Raw genomic sequence first — 16,341 nt, forward strand, 5'->3', positions numbered from 1 at the left:
TAAAACTGCAGTTATTTAGTAACTTGTTATAGATCTACATTACACGAATGCTCCTAGCGCGCTCGTATTGCGCCTTATGACGGTCTTTTCCCTGAGTCACGGTATGAACTTTGACATCCTTGGTTTCTCAATGAATTTGAAACACCAAAGAGAAACACCGCACACAAAAAAATCACAAGAAGAAAAATACAAATACATTAACTCTGAGCGTAGGAAAAGTAAATAAGATGGGACATCAAACTCGAAGTGGTGTATGCTAGGATGGTTTTATCCCTTAGCTGAGGCTTGAAACCTTGCATGCATGAATGTATATGCACAGACTAAGTATCCCAATATGTTGTACCGTAAAGATACACTTTCACTTGCAGACAGGAGAATACGCCTTTCTACATATGACACGTACTAGCTGCAACAAGAAACGCCCTTTCTTCCCTTTATATAAGCGGCCGATAACAGCCACGGACCCCCATCTCGCCCCCAGAAGCGCCACCACACCGACCCGTCTAAAAAGAAAAAAAAATCGGGGGCGGCGAAAACCCTCAAACCCTAATCCCTTCGCTTCCTCATGGCGGACCCCGACGCTGCGCCGCTGACCCCGCCGCCAGAGGTAGTAGCCCCCGAGGAGCATCCGGCGGCAGCCGAATCCGCCGCCGCCGCGGCGCAGGAGGTGGCCGCGGCGGGCGAAGTCGATCACAAGAGGAAGCTTGAGGAGGTCGGCGCCGATGCGGAGGCGAACGGCGACGGAGAGGACGCCAAGCGACCCCGCGTGGACGGCGAGACCGACGCCTCCGCAGGTGGATATCTCACGGCCCCCTCGTCAATCTCTCTCCGAATCTGTTTAATCCATGGCGTGGGCACTGCTACTTCTCGTTGAAGCTTTCAGCTAATCCGGTCGATTCGCTCGTTTTCTCGTTTGGGATCAGGGACTGAGCAGCAGAACGATGGGTCCTCCGTGAATGTCGAGGAGCCCGCAGCTGCAGGCGACGGCAACGTTGCCCCTACCGAGGGGGTGGCAGATGGTGATAATTGCGCGGTCGCGGCTTCTGAGGTTCTGCCACTCGAGCCCACACCAGAAGCAGCAGCTGGAGCTCCACAGCAAGAAGGTGAAGCAGCAACTGCCTCGCATGAGACATCTCGTAAAATCGAAGTGCCCAATAGCAAGGTATATTCATCTGTTGAACTGATTTTACTGTTGAGATTCTGCTTTAACTGATCATACATAATACTAGCGAGGCCTAGGAGGAATGGATGAAACAGCAGATAAGAGCATTTATAGGCACTACGAATTTTGACTTGTTGTTCGGTGCATGCTGATTATGGGAATTAATGCAGGTTGGTGTACTGATTGGTAAAGCTGGCGAAACAATCAGGAACTTGCAAACGAGCTCGGGTGCAAAGATCCAAATCACCAAGGACGTCGATGCTGATTCGAATGCTCTGACCCGGTCGGTCGAACTAGTTGGAAACCTTGCAAGTGTTGATAAAGCTGAGCAGCTTATTAAGAGTGTTATAGCTGAGGTACTAAATATGTGTGTCCATTCGTTAATTCTAGTTGTTTTTGACCTGTGCATCCACCTGCCAAATCCTAACAATTCCATCGCTCTATTCCAGGCTGAGGCTGGAGGTTCGCCTGCTTTAATAGCTAGAGGCTTTGGAAGTGGACAGTCAGGATCCGAGCAGTTTGAGATGACAGTTCCTGATAACAAGGTCCTTTCTTAGCGTTGACGATGTAGTTATAGTGTGCCATTTTATATGCTCAACCATTACCTGTATGCTATAGGTTGGCCTGATTATTGGAAAAGGTGGCGAGACAATTAAAGGCCTGCAAACAAGATCTGGGGCTCGTATTCAGGTGGATATGTTACTTGTTATGTTGGCATGCCAATACTTCTACCGCCCATATATTGAGTGGTCTAAGCTGATGAAAACTTTGAATTTTTTTTGTAGTTGATACCCCAACATCCTCCAGAGGGTGTTACATTGACTGAAAGAACTGTACGTGTAACTGGGAATAAGAAACAGATTGAAGTCGCAAAGGATTTGATCAAGCAGGCTATGAATCAGGTGATGTGATCTTACTTTGTCTTTTGTTTGTAGTCTATTCGTGCTTTCATTGTTAAGTGTTGCTAGAAGCCTAGAAGCTTGAATTCCGTTATGCTTTTGCTTGTTCATTCGCTCTATGATTTAACTCTGATGCTAGCTGCTGATGTGATTTTGCTTCATGATTGATTTACTCATGATATGGTTACTCATGTTATGCTAGACACAGAATTCAATTTTCTCTTCCTGGTACTTCTGTTACCTTGGCAAATTCATGGCATTACTGTTGAGAACGCTGGATACTGTGCTATTATATTGATTGGTTGATTGATATAACTGCTCTGAGCTTTGGATGCCATGCCCATGATATGCCTGTTGTATCATTGTATGGTTCGTATAATATTTCTGATATTTTGGAGCCAAACTTAAGATTTTCTGTCATTGTTCTAATTAAACAGTCCTCATCGATAAGCTTTTTAGCTTGTATAGATGTCTCAAGTATACTGATATTTTTGTTATAAAGAAAAACACTGCTTGGTTTCACTATTTAGTTGTTAATATTGCAAGTAGATTGCCATTTTCTTGTGTTGGGGAGTGTTGGACCTTTGTTTTTTTATTAATTCAAGTGTTGTTATAAACTAACCTCTCTTCTACAATGGCCCTTGTATGAAGTACCAATCTTGATATATTGCAGGGCCTAGTTGGGCTGAAAGGTAAGTTCTTCTCTTAATTAGTGATCTGTTTGTGTTCTCTTTTCCATCTTCTGATGAAAGATAGATGAGACACCATTACTTTGTGAGGACCAAGGAAATCAATAATTTCTATTATCTCCTCATCCACAATGTTTTTTAGGAATATTTCTCCTAAGCTTCATCAAATTCAATACCTCCATGAAATATTTCACTTCCTTCCGCTCGTCTAAATCCCTATCCTTAGCACTAAGCTCTATGATTTTTGTTGCCTTATTTTGTCTTCCCGTTTTACAGCACTATGCATGCTTCGATACTTGTCCACTCTTGACTATAAAGAATATGAATTATAAAAGAGTCAAAAGAATGCATTATCAAACAATTCAGAGATGGAATGGACTGTTGACAATACATAGCAAGTGGTATGTTTGGGAGATTTGGATAAAACTGCTAGAATTCTTTATCCCACTAGCTTGACTGTTAGTAGTAAATACATTATGAATGTTTTTTATCTGTTAGACTTAATAATAAACATGGGCATGCTTAATTGAAATAAGGTGGAACAAAAGATCCATGACTTCAGCTTTTCAAGTGCTGTGTTACCATACCGGCGGATTGTCCAATTAGCATTTTGCTAATTACTAGATACGATCTGATGATGTTTCCTACATAAGCAGTCACAACTGACAAATCAGATTCATTCGCTTCCAGTTTCCATGGATTGTCTTTGTTGAAGGTGCAAATTTGGAGTTGGTTGGGTATCCTAATGCAGATACAGCTAGCTTTCCTCATGGGGGTCATCGTTCTTCATCCTATACATGCACCGCAGAGGGATATTTTCCATTATCCCTTACCCTTGCATGGTTTATGTAGTTGGTAACTGGTGAGGCTGCCTATTGCCACAAGGAAACAGAAACAGTATGGTATTTGAAGACTGCAACAGGTGTATCATTGCCATGACAAGGCTACTGCATCAGCATGTCTAGGTTTGCTAAACTGAATTGTTTGCGACTGTATGTTGTCTGCAAAACACGACTTGCATATGCTATAGCTGAACAAAAAGTTTGCACATCATTGGTACTTTGGTATAGCGCTCTTATGTAGAATGTTGAAGTAACTATAATGAAATGCGGGTTACTTAGCACTATTATAAACCCCATATTTTTTACAGTTGCTATCAGAATTGTGTGCTGCAGTGTATTTAATCTCTCAATGTTTATGTGTTTTGGATTGAAGCTGCTTGTATGTTTATGAGATGCACAAATATTTTAAATACTGAACAACCCTTCTTTTTTATCCACATTTCTTGTTGCTGTTTTCAATGATGGTTACCAAGATCTTGATGATATTTGTATTATATTAATGGTGTCACATACATTATGTTCTCCACAAGTTTGAGTCGTATTGATGGAATTCTGTTCTTGAACAATTTTCTTGAATGATTTAATGATCAATGTTGGACTGTCTTAAGTATGGTACATGGCCAAATATGCAGGCGTATTTTCTCATTGTTATTCTTATTTAATTGCAATGTGAACTCTGTCTGGTTGCTCCTTAATAACATCCTATAATTGCCTTTTGCTTTCTTTGATAGGTGTATTTGCTACTATTTATTATCTAGTTTTCCGTTCTGGTTTCTAACAGGCTTTGTTTTACAGAATTTCTCAAAGCATGTGAACCAATCTGGTGGATATGGTCCGCAAGGTTACCGCCCTCAGGGTCATGGTGCAGCTTCGCAGTGGGGGCCACGTTCTCAAAGTCAGCCTGGTTATGGGTACCCACCAAGAGGTATGCCTCCACCTCAGAACTACAACCCACCCTACGGTGGTTACCCACAGCAGGGACCACCAAGAGGCAGCATGGGCTGGGACCAAAGGCAGGGCCCTCCGCCCCATCCTTCATATCAGGGTGGTGGTTCTGACTACTACAAGCCGGGATCTCAACCATATGATAGCCAGCCACCAAGCTACCCTCCTGGACCAGGGAACTACAACAGTTATGGGCAATCTCAGGCTCCTGGATATGGACAACCTCCGTATCCGCAACATGCGCCTCCACAGAACTATGGCCATGGGTATGGTGATCCTAGATACAATGCTCCGCCTCCGAACCAGTACTATGGGCAGCCACCTATGGCCCCCCAGCAAGGCTATCCTCAACAGGCAGATCCTTATGCTAGGCCTCCATACAGTGGACCGGGACAATGGGCTCCCAGAGGTGCTCCGGCTGCAGATGGCTCCTACCAGGCACCACCGCCTGCATCTTATGGGCCACCCTCCCAGCAACCTCCTGCTTATGGCCAAACATATGGCGCAGCAACTGCACCTGATGGGTATGCTCAACAGGGCTACCCACAGCAGAGTGGGCAAGCACCAGCTCCATATGGCCAGAATGCACCAGCAGCACCAAGCTATCCTCAGCAAGGCACCCAGCAAGGTGGCTATGCACAGTACCCACAAACCCAACCAGCATATGGTGATCAAGCAGCTCAAGCCAATTCGAACTATGGCTACCAGGGAGCTCCAGCAGATCCCAACTATGGAAGTGCCTACCCACAATCAGGATATGGAGCTCCGGCAGCTGGTCAGCCTGGTTATGCTTCTGCACCAGCAGCTGGCCAGCCTGCAGCATATGGCCAGGCAGGATACACCCAACCAACTACAAACCCTCCAAGTTATGATCAGTCTGCAGCAGCACCAGCTCAGAGCGGATACGCTGCACCTGCCGCAAATCCACAGCCTGCTCCAGCAAAGGGGGTGTCACCACAGCCTGCTGCTGGATATGCCGGTGGGCAGTGGGCAGCATGAACCTCTCTCAAACTTCACTGACAGCAAGATCTTGTTGGGTACCTGTTCCAATATTTGGATCTTTTGGATGTTTCTGGGGATGCAATGGGCAGCGGACTTTTGTTATCTGAATGAGATTGTAACCCTTCAAGTTGTAATACTTGCATTGCTGTAGAACCTAGTAGTCTGGTTAAGGTGACACTAAACATCCTATTCAGCTTTAAGAGAACCTTTGTTTTATTATTTCGTAGCATGTCGAGTAATTTCTTGATCCCTTGTCTATATGTTTTGCTTGGTTTTGTTGGTGTGTGTTTTGCCTTCTGTTATGTTGTTCATGGCAAGAGAAGGCTGCGCTTGAGCATCTGAAACTTCGTTATTTTCGTAGTATCTGATATGTTATTTGTGTTAGCATGATGAGAATGGACACTGTAGGAACATTCTTTTCAGACGAAGTGCCTGGAAAGTGTAAAGTTTCATCCTCTCTCTATATATGAAACAAATACGTTCAGGTGACAATCTTGTGGCAGTTCCTAACTGCTACGGGAACGCTGATTGTTTTTAAGACATGGAGTTCCCTCCAGAGTTTTAACCAGCTCTCATGCTGGGAACGCCATTTGCTTAATGGCGTTGTAGATGGCCCAAAGGTATCCCTTTGGCTGCTGCTGCTCCGGCAGCTTCAGCATGCTCGCCACCTTCTCGAACTGCGCCTGCCCCAGGGCGGCGTCTGCCGGTGGCGACTCCTGCGAGGCGGCCTCCGCCGCCGCTGTGAGGCCCTTGTGGAGCTTCGGCGGCGACAGCGCCCACTGCATCGCCCAGATGCTGAGTGGCCGCATGTAGTGCAGCGACCGGTAGCCGCCTTCCTCCGTCCACGCCTCCGGCGTCTGGAACGCGTACCTGCCATTCACCATCGTTCACTCGCCCATGAGCCCGAGCACGAATTTGGTAAGCAATTTTAATTTTTGGAAGCTGTTGAGCACTGACCCGAAGCCGTCCTTGGACCAGGCGGCGTCGTGGGCGCCCTTGGCCGTCCGGAACGCGGCCTCCGGCATGCCCTCGTGGACCATGGCCGCCGCCACGGCGTACGTCACCCCGGGCCACACCTCCTTGGACTGCGTCGACGACGCGTCCACACTGCCGTCCGGCCGCATCCCGTTCACCGCCCCGACCGCGCCGCCCTTCACCCGCATCACGTTGTAGTCCAGCACCGTCGCCAGCGCGCTCCGGGCCTTGGCCTCCTCCACCACCGGCTCCAGCCCGCACGCCCGCGCGTACCACTGCCCGGCGAGCTGGTCCGCCATAATCGACGAGCTGGTCGCGCCGCCGCTGTTGTCGTAGTTGAAGTAGGTCCCGTTCCATAGCTCGCCGTTGTACACGCGCTTCGCCTTGCCGTGCCGCTCGCGGAAGTAGGCCTCGGCGGGTCGGTCGCCGACGATGCGCGCCATGGCGGCGGCGGCCTGCAGCGCGGCGACCCAGAGCCCGCCCGTGTAGGCGCTGACGCCGGAGACGGACCAGATGTCGTACGTCTGGTCCGGGATGCCCTCGTTCTCGATCATCCCGTCGCGGTCCCGGTCGAACTGGTCCATGTACGCCATGGCCGTGTACACCGCCGGCCACGCCGCCTCCGCGAACGCCGCGTCGCCCGTGGCCACGGCGTCGCGGTACACCTGGAGCACGAACTTGGGGTTGAGGTCCTTCCACCGCGCCGCGTCGTGGAGCATGTACGCGTTCAGCTCGAACCACGGGTCGTTCAGCCCAACGTCGTGCGGCACCGCGCCGAGGACCTTGCGCCGCACGGTCTTGCCGTCGAGGGTGCGGCGGAGGCGAGGGTCGTGGAGGAGGACGGCCCGGGCGAAGTCGCGCTGCAGGCTGAGCTCCAGCTTCGGGAAGAGGGCGAGCAGCGCGAAGGAGGAGTAGAAGTGGACGTCGTAGGTGTTGTACATGTTGTACTCCATCCCTTCCAGGTACAAGAACTGCCCCACGTTCTCGTCGCCGCCGCGCAGCAGCGCCGTGCCGAACGCCGCCGCCGCCCCCGCGTGGGAGCGCTCCGTCGCCGACGCCATGGCGCTCACGATGCCGTCCACCGCGCTGCCGCCACCCTGGGGCGCGTCGAGCAAGAACGGACTGGATGAAGCAAAGCCGGCGTTCTTTGGAGGCTGCCCGTCTGTCGCTTACATTTCTTTGTCAGTCGCCATCTCATGATCTTTTTTTTTAAAAATTTTGCCTGTTCAAAGACAGATGATTTGTTTGATTGATCAGTAGCAAGTTGCTCGCAGTTACCTGTCCAGATGGTGCCTCCAGCATTGAGGTAGTAGAGCTCGTTGAACAGCGCAGCTGGATACCTGAAACCAAATGTTCAGTGTTTCAGACCAAAACAATTGTCCAGCCGTGCTTCATTGTCAGTTTTGTCAGGAAATTAATCTGACTGAATTCTAACCATTCAGGCAGCCTTTCATCGTGTAGGATCGGCCTTTGCCACTCCTCGATCTGGGATTCCCAGTTCATATGCTCTAGTCATGCAGTGAATTCAAACACGCGTCAAACAAAATGAAATTCTTTTGATCATATCTCTTTCTGCACGAAGGTTCAGTCATGAAGCTCACCAAGAAGAGCATCATGAGCCAGTTGCTCTGCAGCTGCGTCGGTATCAACGCCGTAGAACTTGGTGTACCTCCTGCCTCACCCACAACACCATGCAATGTCAGTGATCACTGACAAGCCACTGGTCACCTCAGGATCAGCAAGACGCGGCGCGCTCACCTGCGGTACGTTGTTCCGGCGGGGAACTTGACATCGGGGCACGCCCAGGCCAGGGAGAACGACACCACCCGTGCCGCCCCCGCCGGCACGGCCGTCGACGCCGCCACCGCCGCCCCGACGGACGACCCGGGCTTCGACGCTGCCCCCGGCGCGTTGCCGGCGCCGGCGTGGCCGAACGAGCCGTGCTGTTGCAGCAAAAGTGCACGGCGCGTGGAGCGTCAGAGATTCAGAGGACAACAATTCAGAGTTCAGGGATGGATGGATGGATGGAATGTTTCTACCTTCTTGATCTCGTTCCACATGTCCGTCGCCGTGAATTGGCCGGAGCTGGACGTTCCCATCGTGAAGGACGGGCAGACGCTGACACGGACGTCGTCCGTCTCCTGGGATGCGATCGCGAACGTCACCGGAGGGTGCCCGCCCGCCGTCCTGCATTGGCGTCAGTGTCATCTCAGCACCGGCATTACAGAAGCGCAAAAGGGAAAAAAGAAGGCGCCATGGATGATCAAACACACCTGTGATGGAGGAGAACGCCACTGACGCCGTCCCGATCTCTGCAAAACAGGCAAGAACACAGTTGCAACATGTAAGAAGGCAGTGTGAATGATTCCTGGTTTCTGCTGCATTGCATCAGCTGCAGATGAGAATAAACACAATGCCATGTCCATTACTTCATTTCTGAGTTGATATGATTCCCGGTCAGTTCCGATTTCCCACCAACCGAGTTCTGCAAGAGGAATGGATCAAAGGTCAGGTCATCAAGGATCTGATGCCTTTCTACTGAAAGAATAAGCAAGGTGTTGGTCTGCACTTACAGCCCAGGTGAATAGCAGCGTCACATCTGCAGGTGTGCTCCCAGAGTTGTGTACCTGAAATGCAGGCGTCAGCAGGCTACACATAAAAAAGTTGTAACTCAATTCAAGTCATTGCATCTTCAGCAAAGACAAAACGAGAAGAAAACAAATTGTACCGTAAACGTGAAAACAGCAGCCGGGAAGCTGCTCTCTTTGTAGTTGTGAGGGATGAAGGGTGATATCTGACGGCAGGTGATCTTGATCTCTGGATCAGGCTCGCCTTCATTGGAATTTTCAAACATTATCATCTCATGGACATGATTTATGTATCTACAGAAACATTATCATTCTTAGTTAAAATTGTTGATCTGAAACTGACGCAGTCATCAATTTACCATCATATACTGTCCATGATCTTGGAAACAGGGCGTGGTAAGTGCATTTGTCCTCCTTCAGCTTCCAGTCCCAAGATCCAATACCGGCTTTACCGACTCCCCTGTAAAATTAAATTTGCACAATGCTTAACCATGATGCCTTGCCTATTCGGATGCATACAAATAGAGTTGTTAGGATTGCACTGCTCACTTCAGGAGATCAGCAGTCGGTGAAGACAACACTGTGGAGTACTTCTTCCCGTTCGGGCGCGAAACAAAAGCCTAGGTAGGAAAATAGTAGTTATCAGAAGTTGTTTACAGTTAAGTGCAACTGGGTATTGCAAATTATGGATGTAGTTGTAGAATTATTACTGAAAACTGATTTGCTAGGATAGGTTTCTCTTCATTTATGACGGGGAATATCTGAAATTGCTGAAAATACCCTCTGTAGCTTCTCCCTATGCTTCCTGCACTGAAAAATGGAAGTGGTTTGAACAAACTGTCTGTCATCAGCTATAGACAAATTTTATACTAGCTCTCACCACGGAAAATTTAAGGTAATGTATATATGTGAGAATAGCTGAATTTATTCCTATACCAATACTAAATTTAGCTTCTCTAGGATTTATATATAGAAAGCTGAGAAAACTGACCCTAGCCCACCGAGCGGTACACCACGGTAGCAGTTATCCATCCATTTTCTCAGTGGATCATAAACTGTAGCCTTTAGAAAAGTGACAAAAAGTTTTGAAGTTTAGTGACAGGATAGCATAATGTAGTGACGTTCAACAACTGAAATCCAATGAAAGAAAGTTGGTCTCGGAAAAGAAAAAACCGCTATCATAAAGTTTGTTGATAAAAGAGCTGCTTACTCGGCCTTCTGCACTATCTTCAACTTGCAATTTCAATACTTTGACAATCATGGGAACCTACAATGCCACCATAAAAATAGTCAGTGTTAACCTAGAAAAGGAGTATGTACAGTTATTGCTAAACATGATCGGTGTTGAGTGCTGATACGACTAAGCCAAATTAATCAGTGGCATTATAGTATGAGAAGTACATTTGCCGTCCAGGTCAATAGAATTATGGCAATAGAGAGGACGGCCCTATGCTTGGCATTTTCTTAGGGAAGTAGAGAAGAGCCAATTTAACCACTTCCATTGGCACCATCTAAAACAGAAAGCCAAACGGTAGTACAACTTACAATTGCCATCATATCATTCATGGTCATGCTAAACATCGCAACCTTCTTGCCTTCATCATCGAATCTCCTCTGCCAAGTCCTCGATGCAGGCTGCGAACAATCGATGTGCGAGAGCACCTAAAGTAGGAACAATCATGTGAGAGTAGTGTGCATGCTGAAGACAGAAATGGTTGAAACAATGAATAATATCCTTGCAGATCATCAGAGGAACATCTCATGATCGGTTATGTTCTAGGTAAGAAGTTCAAAAGCCACTTGGCAAAAAAGTACAAGAACACAAAGGGATGGGTCCATAGGAATAAAGGGAAGAAGAGATGGCGCTTCTGAACAAAAGTTCCTACAACAGAGTACTGATTCAGAAGGTACCTTGGCTTGCTCCAACTCTGCACTTCCCATGTCGGTTCTGGCTGGGTTGAAGCTGAACAGCGATCAGGGTTCTGTAGACAGACAGTCGAAAGCACAAGAACCTGAATAATCCAAAGGAATCACAGAAGGCAGTGCACAAGTATCACCTGTATAATGCCAAGAAACAGCAAAAAGCCTGAATGCAAGGGAATGGACCCAAGACATGCACTCCAAACACCCGTGGAGAGGATCTAGAAATCATCCGAAAACGACAGAGGAGGAAGAAGAGCGATACCTGAACCCGAATGCTCCCAGCCTACCACAAAATCTTGGATCGCCGAGCTCTTTCAGAAAGGCTCTCTGCTCTGCGTTTTATAAGACTCCCATCAGGGAAAGAAAAGCAATGGACTCCACGAGGGTTCTTGTTGGCATCAGTTTTTTTTTTTTTCATGTCTTGGCTCCTTCTGGCGAGTGGAGAAGTAGGCACGGACTAGTAAGCAAGGAGGCAGACGTCAGGGGTAGTTTAGTAATGTTCTGTTTATATAGTGACGATGTCGTTTTGCCCTCTTCAGTGATTAAGGATATTTAGCCGGCTGACAAGTGACAACAACTGTGGGCGGTGGCCTGCAGCTAAGGGATTTTTTTTTCCCGGATGACACTGATCAAGAAAAGGACAAGTGGATGCATCCATGGTGACACATCTCATCAGGAAATAAAGTCAGGAATTCAGAATCAGAATAACAGTGTTCTGAAACCAACAGCAGGAAGCATTTTTATCAGCGAGACAGACAGTAGGAATAAAGGGTATCTTGAGAGAAAGATAACCTTAGAAGCCAAGCAACCATCCTTTCCATGGTGATCGCCGTTGAATCGTCAGACTCAGATATCAGAATATCACCGAAACAGCGTGCTGAAACTGAAGACCAGTACCAGTAGGGCTGTGCATTTTTTTTCCTCCATGAGTTGAAGTCAGTACTAGCTCCTCTGGATGTTTATCCATGACCAACGATATTTCAGACTCTACTAGCAGCCAGAGACGCAAGTCTTGTTCACATGTTTCGCATGTTCTCTGAAACTGAAGATCAGTACCATTAGGGCTACGTCGCATTTTTTTTTTCTCCATGAGTTGAACCTCTGCGTGCACATGTTTAGCAATGGGCAGCAACAATTTTAGACTCTTCTAGCAGCCGGACAGGAAGTCTTGCTCACATGTTTCCTGCTGCTGCTAGCCGGTCAGCCTTCCAGAAAGTCTAGACGTAGGCAGCCGGAGACAAATACACGGATACCAGCGGGCGAGCGAGTTGTTTGCTCCCTCAAGGAACTGCTGCATGCGTGATGCCGACGTGCCGTCTAGAAGAAGAAGCAGCAGCAGCAGCAGCTCATTTTTCCATTCCATTCCATTCCATCCACGTACTGATGATGACCATGAGTTTTAAACATCGAGGACGACGACTACTCACAGGAACGGGAAATAAACTGCGTTCTGAAACTGATGGTGTGCCCAGACATCGTCTCTCTTCCATTCCTAGAAACTGACCATACATTGTCCACGGATGACGCATGTTATGACTTTGTGGTGGTGTCTCTCTATCTGCACGCTTTTCGTTCAAGCCTGGAAGTCCTGTCTGCTGATTCAAGGGATTAAAGAACTTCTCGCCATGCACCCACTAACAGATAGGAGATCTTTTGAACTTGACATTTGCCTCTCCTTTTTCTTGTATAAAAAATTACTTTTTTTTACGAAAGCAGGATTAACAAGGGAGAGTTGCATCCCAACAAATCTGGGAATCGGGACGCGTGCACCAACCATGAAGCTTGCAATTATATTTGTGGCTGCATGCTGAGATCTTGGGTTTCTCTGCAGGGTGTGTACTTGATATTGTTTGTTGTTGGAGACAAGCAAAGCACGCGCCACAAAATGCACTAAGATCCAAAGATGAATGGTGATGGTGGACATCAGTATATATAGAACACAAGATTCACATATTCAAGAGTGGTTGTCGTTCGGATCTCGATGTGTTTGTTGTTGCCATGTCGGAGCACTCGCCTGCCGTGCAGGCAGAGCTTCCAGCGCTCCATGGCATTCCCTCGTTGGCAATCTGACTGGTGCTAGGAGCTCATGGTTTTTTTGAACGTACGGCAGGAGCTCTGTCAAAGAGAGAAAAGAAGAGGGGTTTAAGGTACAAATCACGAAAAACAGGGCCAGTCCCTGTGCCCCTTCACGAGAAACCCAAAACTAAAACGCTGCGTTACTAAGGGGACGTTTGGATGGGTGCCCGTGGCTGCCCGGCCAAAAATTGGCCTTTGACCGTGGACACCGGCGGTGTTTGGATGCTGTCTGTAGTTTGGCAGGCTCCAATGATTGTAGTTCATTTTTGCGTGCTCTGGCCGGCCAAATCAGGGCGGGCGGCTGTATTCTTCGCCGAATTTTGGCCGCGGCCAACGCTTTGGCAGGGTCCATTGAGGGCAGAATCCAAACGCTCTTTTGTCCTCCCCGCAACTTGTCGCACCGATTGGAGTTTATTTTCGAGAAGGCGCCGATTCCGCTCTTTCCACCAATTCCACATAATGTAAGTCGCCAGACCATTGAAATCCCGACGCTGGTTTTTGTGTACAGTCCTAGCCGTTGCCTCCCACCAATCACTGATGCAATCCAAGTCATGCGCTCCCATGACAGGACCTGGTTCCAAACTGCCTGGGCAAAGGGGCAGAGCAAGGAGAGGTGTTGGCTGGTCTCCAAAGGCCCATTGCAGAGAGCACATGAAGCTTGATGTGGCCAGCCCCGACGCGCGAGATTGTCAGCCGTTTGAATGAGAATCCAGGCGGACAGTTTGCACTTATTCTCAGTCCTCGCACGCCAGATAATGTCCGTCTTGACGCAGTATAGACGCCATCCGGCGTCCATTTCCTGGTGATCGAGGCACCACTCTCTAGATTTAGGAGCACTCCTTGAATTCTAATCCATAGCGAGACAAACTTCTCAGGGTGCCGTTTGTTATTTTAATTTGTAGTGCATTGATCTAGGAGTTGTTTGTCAGCTCTTGCACTACTGTTTTGCTTTTTCTTTGTACCAGTTCATAGTGTTGTGGGGCCAGGCCCTATCATGGTCAACGGTTTGTATGCAGAAGCACTGGACCGCGAGTCCACCTATAACACAGTGGATTTCAATTTAATATAATGGATGCCAACTAATTTCTTTAAGATTATTTTAACAAAGTTCTACTAAGATTTTTATCTAGCCTTCCTCTTTTTATAAGAGCCAGCTGCCTCCATCCCTCCCTAAGCCTTCAGTTCCCCAATTCCTTATTACTCTATCTCATAAGCATGAGAGCTCTTGATTAAATCATGTAGTCATGAGGTGCAATTAACGACTGCATTGTTGAATTTTAATTTATGGGATAGAATTTATCATATTTGTAATTATTGACGACTGCACTACACATTGTAAATATAGAATGTGGTTGAAGAGGTGCCAGAACGCGGCCCCGTCGGCCACGCCGTGGTTGAGCGACATGGTGACGAACACGCCGTCGGCGAGCTCGGTGACCTGCGCGGCGAGGATGGGCCGGGCCCGGGAGCCCGCCGCGGCGTCCGCGCCCACCAGCCCTCGAGCGGGAAGAAGGACCAGACCACGCGGGGGACGTGGAGCGGCCCCGCGACGTCGGCCACGGTTACGCCGGCCGCCACGGCGTGCACGAACTCGGCGCCGTCGCCGGTGTCCCACCATCGTCGCTGCTCCCCCTGGTCTCCTCGACGGCGAGGAGGCCGGCGAAGGGGTGGAAGCGGGCCAGGGCGCGCGCGAAGGACGACGCGAGGCGTTCGACGAGCTGGTCGCCGCCGCCGCCGCCCGGACCCGGAGGCTTGGGCAGGAGGACGCCCATCTGGATGTGGTCGACGGTGAGCATCTGGAGGTCCCACGGCGTGAGGTGCACCGTCTCGGGCTCCGGGCTCGTCGCCCCGCAGCCCGGGTTGCTCGCCGTACACGGCGACGGCCGGACCAGGCGCCGGGACACGACGCGGACGGCGTGGCAAGCAGACGCAGAGCTCTCCATCACCGTCACCTGATTATTTTGAGAAGACCTCTGACCCGACGATGAATTCGTGGTGCTATGATTTTAGTGCCCACGGCAGCATTCACCAACCACAACCGATTTGAGATCCAGAAGATACAAGACGGCGATCGCTGCGCTTTGGATTTTGGATCGCCACCGACCGTACCTTTTGCAATTTAGCTTTTCTTTAAAAAAATTATATTTGAACCTCTCAGCCAAGTAAACTCAATTTTAAACCCTGCGGGTCGGCGCCATGACCTACGGCGCTGAGCTAACACTGCTCGGCGCTGAGCTACTTTGCGTTGTACCGGACGTGGCGGTGATCTGGCGCTGACATCGACAATACTCGGCGCGATAGATCTCGGCGCCGAGATCAGGTCCGTTCATCTTGGTAGTGAACCAGAAATCTTTACATTTTGGCATATGACATGACAGACTAGCAGAATAACAGTTCCAACAAAACATGCAACAACCATATTGGTGAAAACCCTCCTCTCCAACCTATGGTATAGCAGTTTTTTTTTTACATTTTTTAGTGATCTGATCCTGGTCTCAGCAATTGGTTAGTTGGGACTGCGGAGCCGTCGGCCGATCCACTAACCAAGATAAATGAAATGCGTTATCACCATGACAACTATAAACATAGTTTTAGTTTCTGATTTGCATATCATTATGTAAGGATCCTGCAATATATAATAAGAATCTACATAAATAGAAAGTGAAACAAATTTGATGATAAAAGTACTCTCAGTACGAAATATGGGATGACTGTCAGTTGATGTCGTGAAGTTACATTTTAATGAAAAATGCATAAACACAACAACATTGTAAGCACAATATAAGTGATGGTGTTCACCAAATTATCATCAATAGTTCTATGTGACCAAGCCAAGGCACTCAGCATGGCTGTTTCATAATTCATCAGTCTCAATCATGACATCCGGAAAGCGCATTAAGATATTGCGGTTACAGAACAAATGATCTGACAATGATAAGCTATACCATGCGGCATGAGGGAACCCTCGAATCCTTTTCGGACATGACCCAACCAGAATACAGTCAATCTGCTACTAAACGATGGATCAGCCCGCGTACCTGGTAACCCGATCGGAATTCATGTGCAATCCAATCCGGAGAAAAGTGGTTTCTTCCCTCAGCAGCTGGCACATGCTGGCGAATCGAGCACGCTAAACACTACACAGCAGCACCCTCTGCATCCAAACCTGAGTTTACTTCGCCTAGGGATTCAAACGTAATTTCTTTTCAAAAGAATCAAAATGTAAAATATTCGGCGCCA

The 16,341-nt window shown here is 48.4% G+C and overlaps 2 protein-coding genes and 1 pseudogene across 4 annotated transcripts; 1 reads left to right on the plus strand and 2 right to left on the minus strand.

Annotated features, from left to right (window-relative positions):
• Positions 1 to 471: 471 nt before the first annotated feature.
• Positions 472 to 5,739, plus strand: LOC112897202 (far upstream element-binding protein 2). Its single transcript, XM_025965449.1, has 7 exons — positions 472 to 794; positions 924 to 1,162; positions 1,333 to 1,518; positions 1,612 to 1,707; positions 1,781 to 1,852; positions 1,948 to 2,064; positions 4,388 to 5,739. The coding sequence occupies exons 1-7, from the start codon at positions 566 to 568 to the stop codon at positions 5,534 to 5,536; spliced, it is 2,088 nt and encodes a 695-aa protein (XP_025821234.1). The 5' UTR covers positions 472 to 565; the 3' UTR covers positions 5,537 to 5,739.
• Positions 5,740 to 5,937: 198 nt separating this feature from the next.
• On the minus strand, positions 5,938 to 11,505 carry LOC112897201 (non-lysosomal glucosylceramidase-like). 3 transcript variants are annotated; one of them, XM_025965447.1, is made up of 19 exons: positions 11,288 to 11,505; positions 11,014 to 11,084; positions 10,648 to 10,764; positions 10,313 to 10,369; positions 10,094 to 10,164; positions 9,813 to 9,912; positions 9,652 to 9,722; positions 9,462 to 9,562; positions 9,243 to 9,346; positions 9,088 to 9,141; positions 8,944 to 8,999; positions 8,788 to 8,826; positions 8,554 to 8,701; positions 8,273 to 8,457; positions 8,116 to 8,186; positions 7,950 to 8,022; positions 7,793 to 7,854; positions 6,497 to 7,676; positions 5,938 to 6,409 (listed from the first exon to the last, which is right to left on the minus strand). In XM_025965447.1, the coding sequence occupies exons 2-19, from the start codon at positions 11,041 to 11,043 to the stop codon at positions 6,112 to 6,114; spliced, it is 2,817 nt and encodes a 938-aa protein (XP_025821232.1). In that variant the 5' UTR covers positions 11,044 to 11,084; positions 11,288 to 11,505; the 3' UTR covers positions 5,938 to 6,111. The 3 variants fall into 3 exon arrangements, with proteins under 3 accessions (XP_025821232.1, XP_025821231.1, XP_025821230.1); XM_025965446.1 differs by having other exon boundaries at positions 11,014 to 11,114; XM_025965445.1 differs by having other exon boundaries at positions 11,014 to 11,159.
• A 2,878-nt stretch (positions 11,506 to 14,383) lies between these two features.
• LOC112896801 lies at positions 14,384 to 15,061 on the minus strand (annotated as a pseudogene).
• Positions 15,062 to 16,341: the final 1,280 nt, after the last annotated feature.

This window comes from Panicum hallii, chromosome 6, assembly GCF_002211085.1.
Source record: "Panicum hallii strain FIL2 chromosome 6, PHallii_v3.1, whole genome shotgun sequence".
Taxonomy (NCBI): Eukaryota; Viridiplantae; Streptophyta; class Magnoliopsida; order Poales; family Poaceae; genus Panicum; species Panicum hallii.

Coding starts and splice junctions, on each gene's coding strand:
- LOC112897202 (XM_025965449.1), top strand. CDS start 566: ATGGCGGACCCCGACGCTGCGCCGCTGACCCCGCCGCCAGAGGTAGTA. Junction 1,163..1,332: donor TCGAAGTGCCCAATAGCAAG/GTATATTCATCT, acceptor GAATTAATGCAG/GTTGGTGTACTGATTGGTAA. Junction 1,708..1,780: donor TGACAGTTCCTGATAACAAG/GTCCTTTCTTAG, acceptor TGTATGCTATAG/GTTGGCCTGATTATTGGAAA.
- LOC112897201 (XM_025965447.1), bottom strand. CDS start 11,043: ATGGGAAGTGCAGAGTTGGAGCAAGCCAAG. Junction 10,165..10,312: donor AAGATAGTGCAGAAGGCCGA/GTAAGCAGCTCT, acceptor ACTTTTCTAAAG/GCTACAGTTTATGATCCACT. Junction 8,023..8,115: donor GGCTCATGATGCTCTTCTTG/GTGAGCTTCATG, acceptor CTGCATGACTAG/AGCATATGAACTGGGAATCC.